Source organism: Rattus norvegicus, chromosome 1 (genome assembly GCF_021556685.1).
Source record: "Rattus norvegicus strain SHRSP/BbbUtx chromosome 1, alternate assembly SHRSP_T2T, whole genome shotgun sequence".
Lineage (NCBI taxonomy): Eukaryota > Metazoa > Chordata > Mammalia > Rodentia > Muridae > Rattus > Rattus norvegicus.
In genome coordinates, this window is record NC_141534.1 from 244,870,852 (window position 1) to 244,883,922 (window position 13,071).

The 13,071-nt window shown below is 40.8% G+C and overlaps 2 protein-coding genes and 1 non-coding gene across 4 annotated transcripts in view; all 3 read right to left on the reverse strand.

Moving 5' to 3' along the window:
* Nucleotides 1-13,071, reverse strand: part of Lipa (lipase A, lysosomal acid type) — a 121,325-nt gene that overhangs the window by 97,436 nt on the left and 10,818 nt on the right. The gene's annotated exons all lie outside the window — the stretch shown is intronic.
* Ifit1bl (interferon-induced protein with tetratricopeptide repeats 1B-like) overlaps nucleotides 816-13,071 on the reverse strand; it is a 44,707-nt gene continuing 32,451 nt past the window's right edge. Inside the window, exons 1-2 of one of the 2 annotated variants that reach the window (NM_001408749.1) lie at nucleotides 8,529-8,595; nucleotides 816-2,970 (exon numbers count right to left, since the gene is read on the reverse strand). In NM_001408749.1, the coding sequence (NP_001395678.1) occupies nucleotides 1,581-2,970; nucleotides 8,529-8,560 (1,422 nt within the window). In that variant the 5' untranslated portion in view covers nucleotides 8,561-8,595 and the 3' untranslated portion in view covers nucleotides 816-1,580. Of the gene's footprint in view, nucleotides 2,971-8,528; nucleotides 8,596-13,071 lie in introns of those variants that run through there. The other variant, NM_001408750.1, reaches the window with a different exon arrangement.
* Nucleotides 9,367-9,498, reverse strand: Snora71d (small nucleolar RNA, H/ACA box 71D). Its single transcript, XR_015656122.1, has one exon. It is a non-coding gene; the product is annotated as a small nucleolar RNA SNORA71 (small nucleolar RNA).

A 13,071-nucleotide genomic window follows, 5' to 3' on the forward strand; every position in this document is an offset into this window, starting at 1 on the left:
ATGTGGTAGTTGTAGGATCTCTTCTGAGACACGTGACTTCACTAGTCCTAATAGTTCAGCAAGGTTACCTTACCAGGCCAGGGTTCCCACGTGATGGTCAAGCCTTTAGTTCCACTTGAGTATTGTTGGCTACCCCTGAGGTATGCATGGTACTAGTGCATCCTTAGGGTTATCCTAGTGCCATGCTGGATGTTGTTGTGGTTTATAAGCAGCATTGCTGGGTAGCATTATTCCTTGATTCCCTTCTTTGAACAGCAACTGTAAAAGCTACTTCTCAGGAAGCAGGCTTTCAGGTCAGATATACCTCGGGTCTCCTGGGCCCTAAGTCTAAAGTTCATTGTGTCTTTAATAATAGCAATTCACCTTCCCACCTTCAGAGGGCAACCAAGAACAACAGTAGTATCCTAAAATGTTTTGGGAGTCCTTTAGACAACCCTGACCTACAACTCAAAAGGGGTTTCTCATGCCTGGTACTGGGATTTTTTGTAAGTCTATGGTTCTTTGGGGGAAACCTTATCAAGTCAGATGGTAAATTTTCATTTAAACTCTGTATGTACACACTGACTTCCGTGTATTATAGGAATTTCAGATAGGTAGTTACTAGTATGATTCCTTATGAGTTTTTCAGACACCCTTCTGGTAGACCACCCCTCTCCCTCTTTCCTCCTTGTATTCTTAAAGATTTAGTAGTGTTTATATTCCCAGAGCATCCTTGCTTTGTCCTTCCTGACCCTATGCAGTTGATTTTGTTGTTTTCTGGTTCCATACAATCATAGAATACAGATCTTAATGTTCCAAACAAAGTACACTCAAAATTCTGTGATATTAGCAGATTTTACTGAATACGATAGGGTTAGAAAAATAACAAGGCACTTTCACATAATTCTCAATAGACTGAACAGTGTTAGACAGCTATTATGTCATTTTTTTTGTTGGCACATTCCAAAGAGGTGGCTCCTTTAGCCTACCTTCCTGAAGGCATTAAAGCATTCTTAGTGATAAATAAGTACCAATGTATTTGGACCAGAGAAATCCACAATTGTCTAAAATCAGACACTTGTATACAAGAAGGTGCATTGATTATATGGTTGGGAGTCATTGATCTACAGAAAAGCCTATGAAAATAAAACTACGGACTGAAACATGGTAAGGAAATCTTGAACTTCTCTCCCTTTTCATGCTCACCATTGCTTTTTATTTTGCTCTCAGATGTTGCTGAAGGTTGGGACATCTCATTAAAAATTATCCTTCCCGGGCCAAGTGCCCTTTGATCAGGCTACTGGAAGACTGATGGTATAGGTCATGCACTCCAAAGGCACACTCATAAGGAAAATGTGCAGCTATGTGTGGTAGAAGAATGGACACTTCTGTGACACACCCGCAGGTTGGTGACCAAAAAAAAAAAAAAAGACAAAAAGAAAAAGAAAGAAAAAAATCAGTGCTATAGAAAGGCAAGATACAAAAACGGCATCATCTGCATCTTGCTTCATTCGACTCTTTATATTTAAGGCAAGAGCTACAACAGAATAGTAGAATAGGGAGTCATGCCCACAGTTGTACTCCACTTCATGACCTGTACCTCAAAACTCGGGGTTCAATTCTTCTGTGAGCCTCAGGGCCTTCTCATAGCATGACATGGCTTTACGTGTGTCCCCTTTCAGTCTGTAGACAAACCCAAGGAGGCTCAAACTTTCCAGGACATGAACATTCTGCTGCATGCGTCTTTCAGCCAGCTTCTGCAAAGCCTTGAGAAGTTTATCCCTGAATATAGAAGTCACCTCTATTTTCAGGCCTTTTAAGTAATGGGTGATGGCTATATTTTCTGACTTCATATGGAATTGTTGGAACTTGCCGTAGCGGAAATGAATCTCTTGCTGCATATGAACTTCCAAGTTACTCAACATGCTCAACACTTTCTGAAAAGCTTCCTCTGCCTCTTCAAATTGTTTAGATTCTGCATACATTTCAGCCAGATCAATATAAGCTCTCTCATATGTGGGTTTCAGATCTAAAGTCTTTTCAAAATAATATATAGCAGAACGAATGGATTGGTCTGCTCTTTCTCTATCCTTCCCCTTAGGGTGCATGTTTGTAGCTTCCTTTATTTGAAACACTCGGCTCTTATGGCAAAGGCCAATCTGGAAATGCAAGTAGACGGAGGAAGGTTTTGTCTTCAAGGCTCTTTCGAGGAACTCGAGAGCTTCTTCCACACAACCTTTTCTTCGGTAAAATTTGGCTACATATCCAAAGATATTGTTTCGGGAGGGTATTTTGGGCAGAGCTTCTTCAATGTGTTTTTCTGCTTCATCTTGTTTTCCTAAATCCTGAAGCTTTAGAGCAAGGAGAACTTTAAGGTGTGGATCTTCTGGATTTAATCTGACAGCCTTCCTTAGAGGTTCTAGAGAAATCTCATTAGAGAAATCCATGCGAAAGGCTGTGATTGCATAGCCAGCGTTGTACTCAGGGTTTTCTGGCTCCTCCTGCAGAGCCTTTGCAAAGCAGGCCATGGCTCGTGTACAATTACTTCCTCCACACTTCAGCAAGGCCCAGCCTTCCTCACAGTCTATCTCAGCACACTCCATCCTGTAGCGGAAGGGACTTGCGAACTCCCTGCAAACATTCTCCACCTTGTCCAGGTAGATCTGGGCTTCTGCCAAGCTGCCCCTGTGGTAATGCACCCAGGCACAGTTGCCCCAGGTCACCAGGCTTCTCTTGCCCAACTGCTCTCCCTCGATCAAGGCTTCAGCCTCTTTCAAGCTCTGCAGGGCTTCCTCCTGCTCACCTTTCAGGTGTCTCACGTAGGCCATGAGGTTGTGCATTCCCATGTTGTAGTTGGTATCAAGGAACTCAGTCTCCAAGATTTTTGCTTCCAAATCAGGCATGTAGTTATCTTTTATAACCAACTCCCAAGTAAAGTGGCATCTCAGCTCAACCAGGCTGTCATGTATGAGATTTCTACGAGATTCTTCACTGTATAAAAATAGACCCCAGTTAATGATCTCTTTTACACACTCTTTATACTGGGAATCAACAAGCATTTTAAGTCAGCAAACACCCTCCCTCCCTCTATCCCTCTGATCAGTGTGTATTTATCATTCATATGGAGAATTTCACATTATGATTTTTAAAATGTGCCTACTGAATGGTGCTAGTATTGGGTTACAAAAAAGCTAAAGGCCAATTAAAATAATTTCATTGCTATCAATGGAGTTTCACCCTTTGTTGGCTCATTTTAAGCCACCTAGACACCTAGTCACATAGGAATGGAGAGTCTCTACTGAGAAAACATGTTAAGACTAGTCAGTAGGAAAGCCTGTGAGGCATTTTCTTAGTTGGGAATTGATCCTCTTGTGGGTAATGTCATGCTTAGGCAGATGCTCCTGAATTCTACAAGCTGAAAGGCTATGCAAGCCCTGAGGAACAGACCAGTAAGCCATACTTCCATGGTCTCTGTTTCAGTCCATGTCTCTGGGTTCCTACCTTGACTTCCTACTGTGATTTCCCCTCATGATGAACAACAACTGTGAGATGACATAATCCCGTTCCTCCCCAAATTGCTGTTGGTCATAGTCCTCATCACAGCAACAGGAACCCTAACAAAGACATCAATGCTATCTAAGGAATCTGGACATAGCAACCAAGAGTGACCTCAAAGCTTGTAAAGGCCAGAGGACCAGTAAGCCTGCTGCACAGGATGTCTGCTAAACCTCAGAAGGATACTGCATCCATGCAATCTCAACAGTATGCTTGCACAAACAGAACTTGCAAGGATAGGAGAGTTTTCACAAGGCCCCTGTCATAGATACTTTCCTAAAAGCCTAAGCTGGAGCAGAGAAGGTGTTAGTGACTCCTTCCTCCAGCAAGTGCATGAAAGAAGAGGACCCCTGAGTAGAGCTGACACAGTATAAGGTCAAATGTAATGTCTGCTTTTTTAAATAAATGACTGGTGGTCAGATGATTCTTTATCTTAATGAAGGATGTGTAAACAGAATCTCAACAACCACAACAATTATTTCCTACCACCTATGGAGAAGCATAAAAATTAGGGGTCCCTGCGACAGAAATTTTTCTGTTCTTCTTTCTGTTCTGTTCTTTCTCCTATGATGGCGTCTCTTTAAGAGCACTAAGGAAAGAAAAATATTTCTTTGATAGGTGAAAAAGTTGTCTCAATAATGTAAAGCCGTTTATCACTGAGGAAAGTTTTCAACCCAAATTCTTCTTCTCCCCACAGCCCATGGTCATGAGAGAGACACTTCTCAGGGAAAATATCTATAGAGATGTCTGTTACTCTAGAGCTGCCCTAATGTTTGGGGATGATCTGTCACGATTCCAAAATATGTGACCCAAGCTCAGGTATATGAGCTCTGGCCCAGCTAGTACCTTAAAGGCAAATAGAAGCTCACATTCCAATGATCTAATCATGCCGTTTGTGCCATACATAGCAAGTTTCTGCTCTCCTTGAGACTGCAGAACTTGAACAATCTCACAGGCTCTTCTGTCTCCTGCTAGGGGCGATAGCTTTTATTTCTTACCTTGGTGATATCATTTGTTTTTCTCTTGGTTTGGATGGGGGCGAGGGGACTATGGAGCAGAATGTCATCACAGGTGTGCGTACTCTCTAGAACAGTATTGCTCAGGAGACCAAGACCTCTGTTAGCAGGGGGCACTCTGAGGTGACTGCTACAGGGTTTGTATGAGTGGGTGGGACCTAATCCCCCTCGGCATGTGCTACATGAGGCCTGTATCAAGTGTCACACTGGATCCTTCTCCTATGGGTTTTTTATTTTTTACTTTTTTGGCAGGGGTTCAGTAAAACTCATATCGTATCAGTACCAGTTGGGTACTTACTGGAAACACTACTTTCCAGGTTCCAGCCCTAAACTGGTCACACAGCAACCCTGGAGTATGCTCACTAATCTGGACAACCTGAGACTTCCAGTGCTACATTGGAAAAGCTATACTCAAAACTTGCAAATTAGGAATCTTAGGACTGTGATGCTTGGATTCTAGAAAACACACAACCTTTTCTTTTCTAGTTCTGTTAGATATCATAGACTACAGAAAATACTGTCACTGGGAAGCATTCTAGCTTCTTTTCTGACCATATCTGGTATTGAAGTTGATTAAGGAGGAAAAACTAGTAGTGAAATGGGCCCATCACTAGAATCCCTCCTCCCACACATATCTGTACTTGGCATGAGAAGCAGCTGCATTTTAGTGACTGCAAAGAAAATATTTTTGGCCTAATATTATATGTGAGCCACAGAAACATACCTCAAGACACAAGATACAGGGTAATTGACAGCTTAGTTTTGCTGAGACAGGATGAGCTAGTCTTTCATAATTTCTATTTCACAAGGTCTGTCAGTTGATCCTGGGCCAGAAGGCTACAGATTGATGTTCTAACATGTTGCAGACTGCGGGACTGTCCAGGTGATCAGCTATCTCTATAAACTGGTTAAGTTTTGGAAGTTACATTTTGTGATTCTTATATTTTCAGGTAACATTTAAGTCATTCTCAGATTTCTGACAGGGTTGAAGATTGAGTATAGTCTCAAAGCCAACCCAAGCCATTTAGCATTGAGCGAGGTGACACAGATTTGAGAGGACAGTTTTCAGATGGTATTCAAACTGATATCAGGACAGCTGTAGAATCAAGCCTTTTAAAGTTAGATGGATGGCAGAGTGCTTTACCTAATTGACAAATTGTTGGACTGTATGTCATTTGTACCTCATACTGTGTGATTTACTTGTCATAATTTTTTTCAATTATATCTGGGAGAAGAGGTTTTTTATTGGACAAAAAACGTGAAATGTAGAGAAATTTCCCTTAATTGGCTAAAAAAGATGACAAATATTCTATTGCTGGGAGAAAATGAGGAAGTAGGTTTTCTGGTGAAGACAGGAAGAGGAGGAGAGGAGGAAGAGTTGCAAGAGACATTGAACAGAGGAAGACAGAGGGAGAGTTATTAGAAGGAAGATGGAGAAGGCATAGCCTGGAGAAACTGCAAGTAGCAGGGGTTTTATAACTGGGGAATAAAGTGTTAAGGCATAGCTGCTAAGTATATGCATGTAGTTTATAAACACACAACTGAGTTGTGTTTTCCTTGCATGGGCTTATTAGGGTTTGGATATTTAGCACACCACAGGAGAAATCATGTTACAAAAGATTCTGCTGCTAATATTCCTTTTCTGTCATTATCAAACATATATGATAATAACTAGGTATGAACCCACCCTTTTGACCAGATTTCTGCAGATCTACGAAGATGTACTGTTTTGTAGTGATGCTATTTAGACAAATAGATGACTTCTTGCTTCTTTGTGATGATCCTGTAAGAATTCCTAAACTATGTCAGTATTTATTAAGCTCTTTTACAGTGGGACCACTATTAGATCATTTTCTGATAGTCAAAACTGCAATGAGAACTCTGTCAGTCTCCCATGTGTCACCAGTTAATTGCTTCTTAGATAATAACCATACTTTCTACTACACAGAGCACATTCCAAGAGGTTGTAAAACAACCAAAGGTCATGAATAGGGAACTATGGGTTTATTATAGGTGATAGGATAGAAGATAAAATATTGACTGGGTTTATCTATACAAAACTCCACAAATAGCTTAGTTATGTTTTGTAACTCTCAGTGAACCTGTGGAGCTGTGACATATGGTGACTGTCTAGGCAGACAAGTACTCGCAATGGATATGCATGCAAACGTGCACTGTTGCAAACTTCTTTATTTATGATTTGAATTTGTGTAAACTTGCGATGAACTTTTTACCATGTGATCTTGAATTCTGAATGATATGTAAGTGCCAAGGGCAAAGAGAAAAGGCCGAACTCTGCTGAGGAGAACATTTTAGAGAGAACATGTTTTAGAAAGATATAAACAGAACCTTTTGGAACAAAACTGAGGATAATTTTTAGCCAGGACACATGAGAGATTTTTAGACAGAACTGACTTCAAGAACTTAGAAGTAATGGCACAGCATTGGGACAAAAGGTGTTGAGAGTAAGAGCATTACTGTGACATCAGAGCAGGAGGGGAGAGCAAGATTAGAAGGAGAATGCAAAGTGGAATGACTTAGAAACTATAAATAACATAAAATACTAAGAGAGCAATGTGCAGAATGCAGAGGGAATGAGGGAAAGGAAGCTGCAGAGAACAGAAGGAGCAGGCAGGTTTCTCCTTACAATGGACGGAGCAGGTCTTTCCTTAATAACAAAGCAGGCTTAGTCTTATTAAAGGAACAAAGTTTTCTACTTACAAACTTGGGTTTAGCAGTAAAAGGGTAGAAGCCTTTTCTATCTCTGTGCAATGAAGATTGGAGCTAATTTTTCATCCAGAATGAGTGAGTTCTTTCTGCAGTGGTGCTTACCTTTTTGTTCTATATACTTATGTAAATATGTGTGTGTGTGTGTGTGTGTGTGTGTGTGTGTGTGTGTTTGAGTATGCAATTGTAACAGTGTGTATGTGTGTGGGGGGGTGGAGAATGTAATTGTGAGAATGCATGCATGCTGAACCTAACCGGATGAATGGAAATGTATAAATATGCATGTGTGAATCTTTATATGAATTTGTTGCTGTAAAATTATTTTAAAAGGCGGTCTTTTATCCAGAATTAGGTTCAGCACCACAGTGCCCCATGATATCTGGTAGATATATCTTCATCTCAGTCAGCAAAGCCTCTCACCCACATAAAAGACAGGCTTTTTTAAAAATAATTTTATAGCAATACGAATTTATGAGAGTTTATGGATATTTGCTTATGTAAAAGTTTTTTCTTCTATGAACATTATTCTCTTTTTCCAGTTCAACAGAAGTTTATCGTTTCAAAGTTCCCCTTAGCCTAACGAGCAAGAGGCATCTGGACAAAAGGGAAAAGGCTCTAGCAATTAATCCTTTACTTAATCTCTTGATGTTTTAGGATGATGTGCTAAATGACAGAGACTACAATTTCTGGCCTCAGAAGAACACAGAAGGTAGATCAGCAACAGCAGCAAAGTAACTCAGACTTAGATAAGTAAACTATTTATTATTACACAGCAACCCTAAATATCTCCTAAGATAGTCTTACCCTCCACCAGCACTCTTCCCTCTATGCTGCCTCAAGGAAAACCAACAAGAAAGAAGATCTAACTATGGCTGGCCCCCAGTGAAAGGGGAAGGTCTCCATGCTTTTTGTGAGCATCCAAAAAAGCTGCATTTTGTATTGATGTTGGATGGGTTGTCCACCAAGGTTCTAGAGAATCTCCTTGTCTAATCGATCTAGGGCTAATGACCCTTCTATATCTACTTCCTGAATCACTGTTCCTCTACTGGCTTCCAAGGCCAATGGTTATTATGCTAATGCTGTTGTTTGCCTCTTATCCAAAACCTTCCCCACTGAGCAGACTTTGAAAACTTATCAACATCAGAATGATGAACAGGATGAAGCATGCCCAGGAACCCATCAGTTATGGTTCTGAGTTTAGAGTGTCAATATATACAGAATTAAGGTGAGCAAAAATGAGAAAGTCTTTACCTCATGGTGCTGGGAGAAAGAACTTGTTCCATAGCACTTTAATTCAGGCCAAGAGACTCTTCCAAACTCAAAGGCATTCTAGGGGTTCTAGGATGAGCAAGGCATTTATATATGGAAGGATTATCAGTTTGCCACGCCCTCAATTCCTGAGTGAAACTGGCAAGCTTCCAGCTTAGAGAAAACGAAACCTAGAGAGGGCTGTTTCTGCTTTGATAGTAAAGAAGAGTGGTGGGTTGGCCTGGTACTGTTAGTATTCTGGTGTTAATTCTGCTTCTTCAAGAAGGGTTGCCCCACAGTTCAGGTGATGTCATATGTATTTTAAAGAAACTTCTGACTTATCAATGAAAACAACAAAAACATCACCTTTAATATTAGTTTCTTCTTTCTACCCAACAAGTTTCTATTAACTTATCAAATCAAAACCTGGCTCCTCTCCTTTTCCCACTGCTCTGAAATCATTATTGTTTTCTGTCTACTTGCCAGTCTCTGCTCTGGATCAGACTTCTGTCCTCCCATGGGCAGTCAGTAAGCTTCCCCTTGGAACATTGAATTTTAAGTGGCCCATAATGGCTAGAGCTGGTGATTAGACATAAGAGGAAAAAGAAAGGACTGGAGGTTTAAGAGTAGGGGATAGGTGGGAGAGGGGAGGGAGAACAGGAGGGGAAGAGAGGACAGTGAAAAAGGGGAAGCCACACTGGACCAGAACAACCTGGCCAAGAGAAACCACAAATAACAAGGAGTCTCATAGCTGTGGAACAAGTTAGTAGAGTGCTAGATCTGCCCAATCTAGGCATATAGCTTTAATTATTATTTTTTTAGAAGGACAGGCAGTGGGCAATGTGGGAAAGCACCAAGGTTTGGCAAGGATAAGGTTGGGTCCTCCAAACATGGGGAAAGACTTTCTGCATCCTCTCCCTTCAGTACCAATGACCAGGGCACTGGCAACCTACAATCACTTTCGAATATAGGGGTTAGTTTATAATAACTGGATTGTGTGTTCTTTATATGGCTTACTAGGGTTGGAAATTCCAGCAACAATGATATGCTTGATTTAGGAATCTGATGAGATTTTTGTGAGAAGCCATGTTCATGCTGGGCTCCATGCAGCCTTTGTGTGAGTATATAACTAGGGCTTTACATCTAGTGTTGGAACATAAAGAGTAGAGACATGGAGGTATATTTTCATCAACATATGAGAATATTTTGCTATGATCACATATACCAAAAAGGCTTTGCAGGATCCATTGCTTACAACAGGACACTGGAGAGAGCATTTGTGATAGAATGAGACTGCAGGTGCTTGGTTTTTCCATGTTTTGTTGTTGTTGTTTGGTTTTGGATTTGAGATGTTGGTCTGAAAACAATAAAGTCCACATCATTTATATCCTCCTGTGAATTTCCTACCTTTGTCCACTAAGACTACAACCATGACCTTATCAGTAGTCCAAACAACCTTATTTGAATTGGCCAGTAGAACATGTGTTTAACAAGTAGTAGGGTATGCAGTATTCAGACAGTGATGGGCGAATGGAGTCTAGAGCACCCAGGGAAGTTGGGTGCTAACATCGAATTCTGTATCTATATAGCTCTTTTGACTTGTCCTCATCCTTTTAAGACTGTTTCCGTGGATTCCCTTCAACAAAGTCTCAACAATCCCACAGACTGTCCATCAACCCAAATTCATTGTTTAATCAAAATTTTCTGAGACCAAGGTTAGTGTAATTCTCCATCAGACTAGTAGAGGGAGCAGAAACTTTGAAAAGGTGTGGTTCTGAACTTCCTTGTAAGGTATTCCTGAGTCATGTCCATAGTTCTGTATCTTTCTTTAGTAGGCAGCAGTGTAGTCAGATAAGCAAAGGGGCAAGAACTGAGAGCAGTTTCCAGCTGTGCATTTCAACATAAGGTTATTGACTTCCCTCCAATCTGTGATAAAACCATGCCCTGAACTCAGAGGTATCTCTGACAGGGGCTTTTAACTACACTGTGCTTCCCACAGGTAAGACTTGGTTGTGTATCTGAGTTTGGGTCAACTGAAGACATCTTCTCCTGAGGACTTTCTCTCTTCTCCCCAGCTCACACGTAATGAGGGATATTGATGTGTTCTGGTCTCATTTTTTTTTATACACCCCTGATTGCACTGAGCAGAGCCAAAGTGCCACCTGGAGACACTGTTAGCCAGGGTCTTTACTGAAATTTGCTGCGAATATGATATGAGATCTTGGCTTCTTTGGTTGATATTTCTAAGCCAGATTTACTTACATATTAACCAGGATAGTAATAGGACTTTCCTTATGGCGTTGTGATGAGATCAAAAGGAAAATTATGACAGTTGATCAAGAACATTCAGTAACTGTGAGCACTGTTTTCACAGTAGGACAAGTTTCTCCATCAGTCCAGCCTGAGCTAAGCATCAGATAGAAAACTACCTCACTGTAATTTCCCTCCAGCAGACATTGAGAGACGTACCTCGGGTAGTATCCCTGTACAGATTCTAATGTTCTGTTCTGAGCTTCAATCCAAGGCAATGAAGATATTTCCATTTTCGGCTCAAGTTAAAAGCCATTGACTGAGCCAAGCATGGTGTCTAGAATTCCTCTTTAGTGCTGGTCCCCAGTACTATACATGCAGAGTGGGATGAGAGGAGACCTTAGAAAGGAGGGCTTCTCTCTCCCAGATATCTTCTTCCAGTTCTATGTTTATAAGCATCTGCCTAATAAGCGAAAATCAAGTTTGTGATGCAAATATCTTCTTCACGGTAGTACTAGAATAAAAACACAAGCAAATGCTAAAAAGAAAACCAGGAAAGTTGCTCCTGTAAACCTTTTGTGCAACAAATTGCTACTTAGTAACTGTCAGGGAAAGAGAAAAAGTGTGTATCATGTGGTTACATAAATCTGGCAACGGTCTGAGTTCTGAAAGTCTCTGGGTCAGCAGATTTGGTGTTCATCATCTTGCTCAGAGTGTTTTGGGCACAAACAGATTCACAAAGCACACAGTGGGGACAGTGATATTTGGAAGAAAAAAAACAACTAACAGAGCATAGGATGAGGATGTCTGTGGGTGGGTGCGAATAGATGTGCAGCTGGATTTGCATTTAAGGGAAAAGGAACACTGAAATCTACAGAGAGGCTTAGGTTTGAGACTGGAACAATTATTTGCTGCTCTGTCATTCTCTCTGCCATTCTGTCCATCCACACATCCTAATGAGTGTCTCCTTTAAGAAGAGCTCAGTGTGCTTGGGCTGCTAAATGAACTGTGTGTTCTATCTAATGGAGAGTGTGTCCTAAACCACAGGGAGCAGCTAAGAGCCATAGATGGTCTACTTAGGAGACCCTTTGAGAACTGTCATGGAAAACCTTTCTGTCTCCACCGCACATGCCCTGAAACCTCCTGATGAACCTCTCTCCTTCAACTGTTTTTTGAATTGTATATTCTTTCCTCTTTTTTGACTATTAAAAATATTGCTTTATTTTTAGTGAACCCACAAGGAAAACCACTACACAGCTGGTTTAAGGGAGCCACTCAAAGTCTTGGCCAGTCTCAAACTCCACATATCCCTGGACTGCTATACAGTGGGAATGGCCATTCTCAAGCAGTGGGGCTCCAGCTAGTGTTTTCCACATTCAGTTATACTGTTATACATCTATCTACCACAGAAAAGAAAAGGCTATGGAAGAGTTGATGCTAGGAAAACAGCTTTATGGTCTCTTTCATGGCCAGTGTCTGTCTGTCCTTCCTCATCATCCATTACCCTTTCTTGATCTGCTTTGTAAATGTTAGGGTAATCCCAGATTTACAACTCCGTGTGTGTGTGTGTGTGTGTGTGTGTGTGTGTGTGTGTGTGTGTCTTTGTGTGTTTGCGCATGCGTGCACATTATATGCTGATCTGAATATGAGAAAGGAAATGCATTTTCAAACGTTACCTCTTTTGAAATTATATGTAATGACATCATTTCTCCCTTGCATCTCTTCCTTCCAACCTTCCCATACACGCTTACTTGCTCTCTTTCAAATTCATGGCCCCTTTATTAGCAATTTTTGTTACATACATGTATGTTCATACACTTTTTTTTACAGACCTTATAATTTCATTTTCCTTACAGCTCAACAATATTCCATTTTGTATATCACTGCATCTTTATTATCCATTCATCTGTTCACAGACATCTAAGTTGGTTCCATTTCCTTGCTGTTATAATTTCTTTACCAATCCTACATCTGATAGAGGGATATCTAATATATACAAAGAACTCAAGAAGTTAGCATCCAGAGAATCAAATAATCCTATTTAAAAATGGGGTACAGAGCTAAACAAAGAATTCTCAACTGAGGAATACTGAATGGCTGAGAAGCACCTAAAGAAATGTTCAACATCCTTAGTCATCAGGGAAATGAAAATCAAAATAATCCTGAGATCCCACCTCACACGAGTCAGAATGACTAAAATAAAAAACTCAGATGTCAACAGATGCTGGCAGGATGTGGAGAAAGAGGCACACTCCTCCATTGTTGGTGGGATTGCAGACTGATACAAGCACTCTGG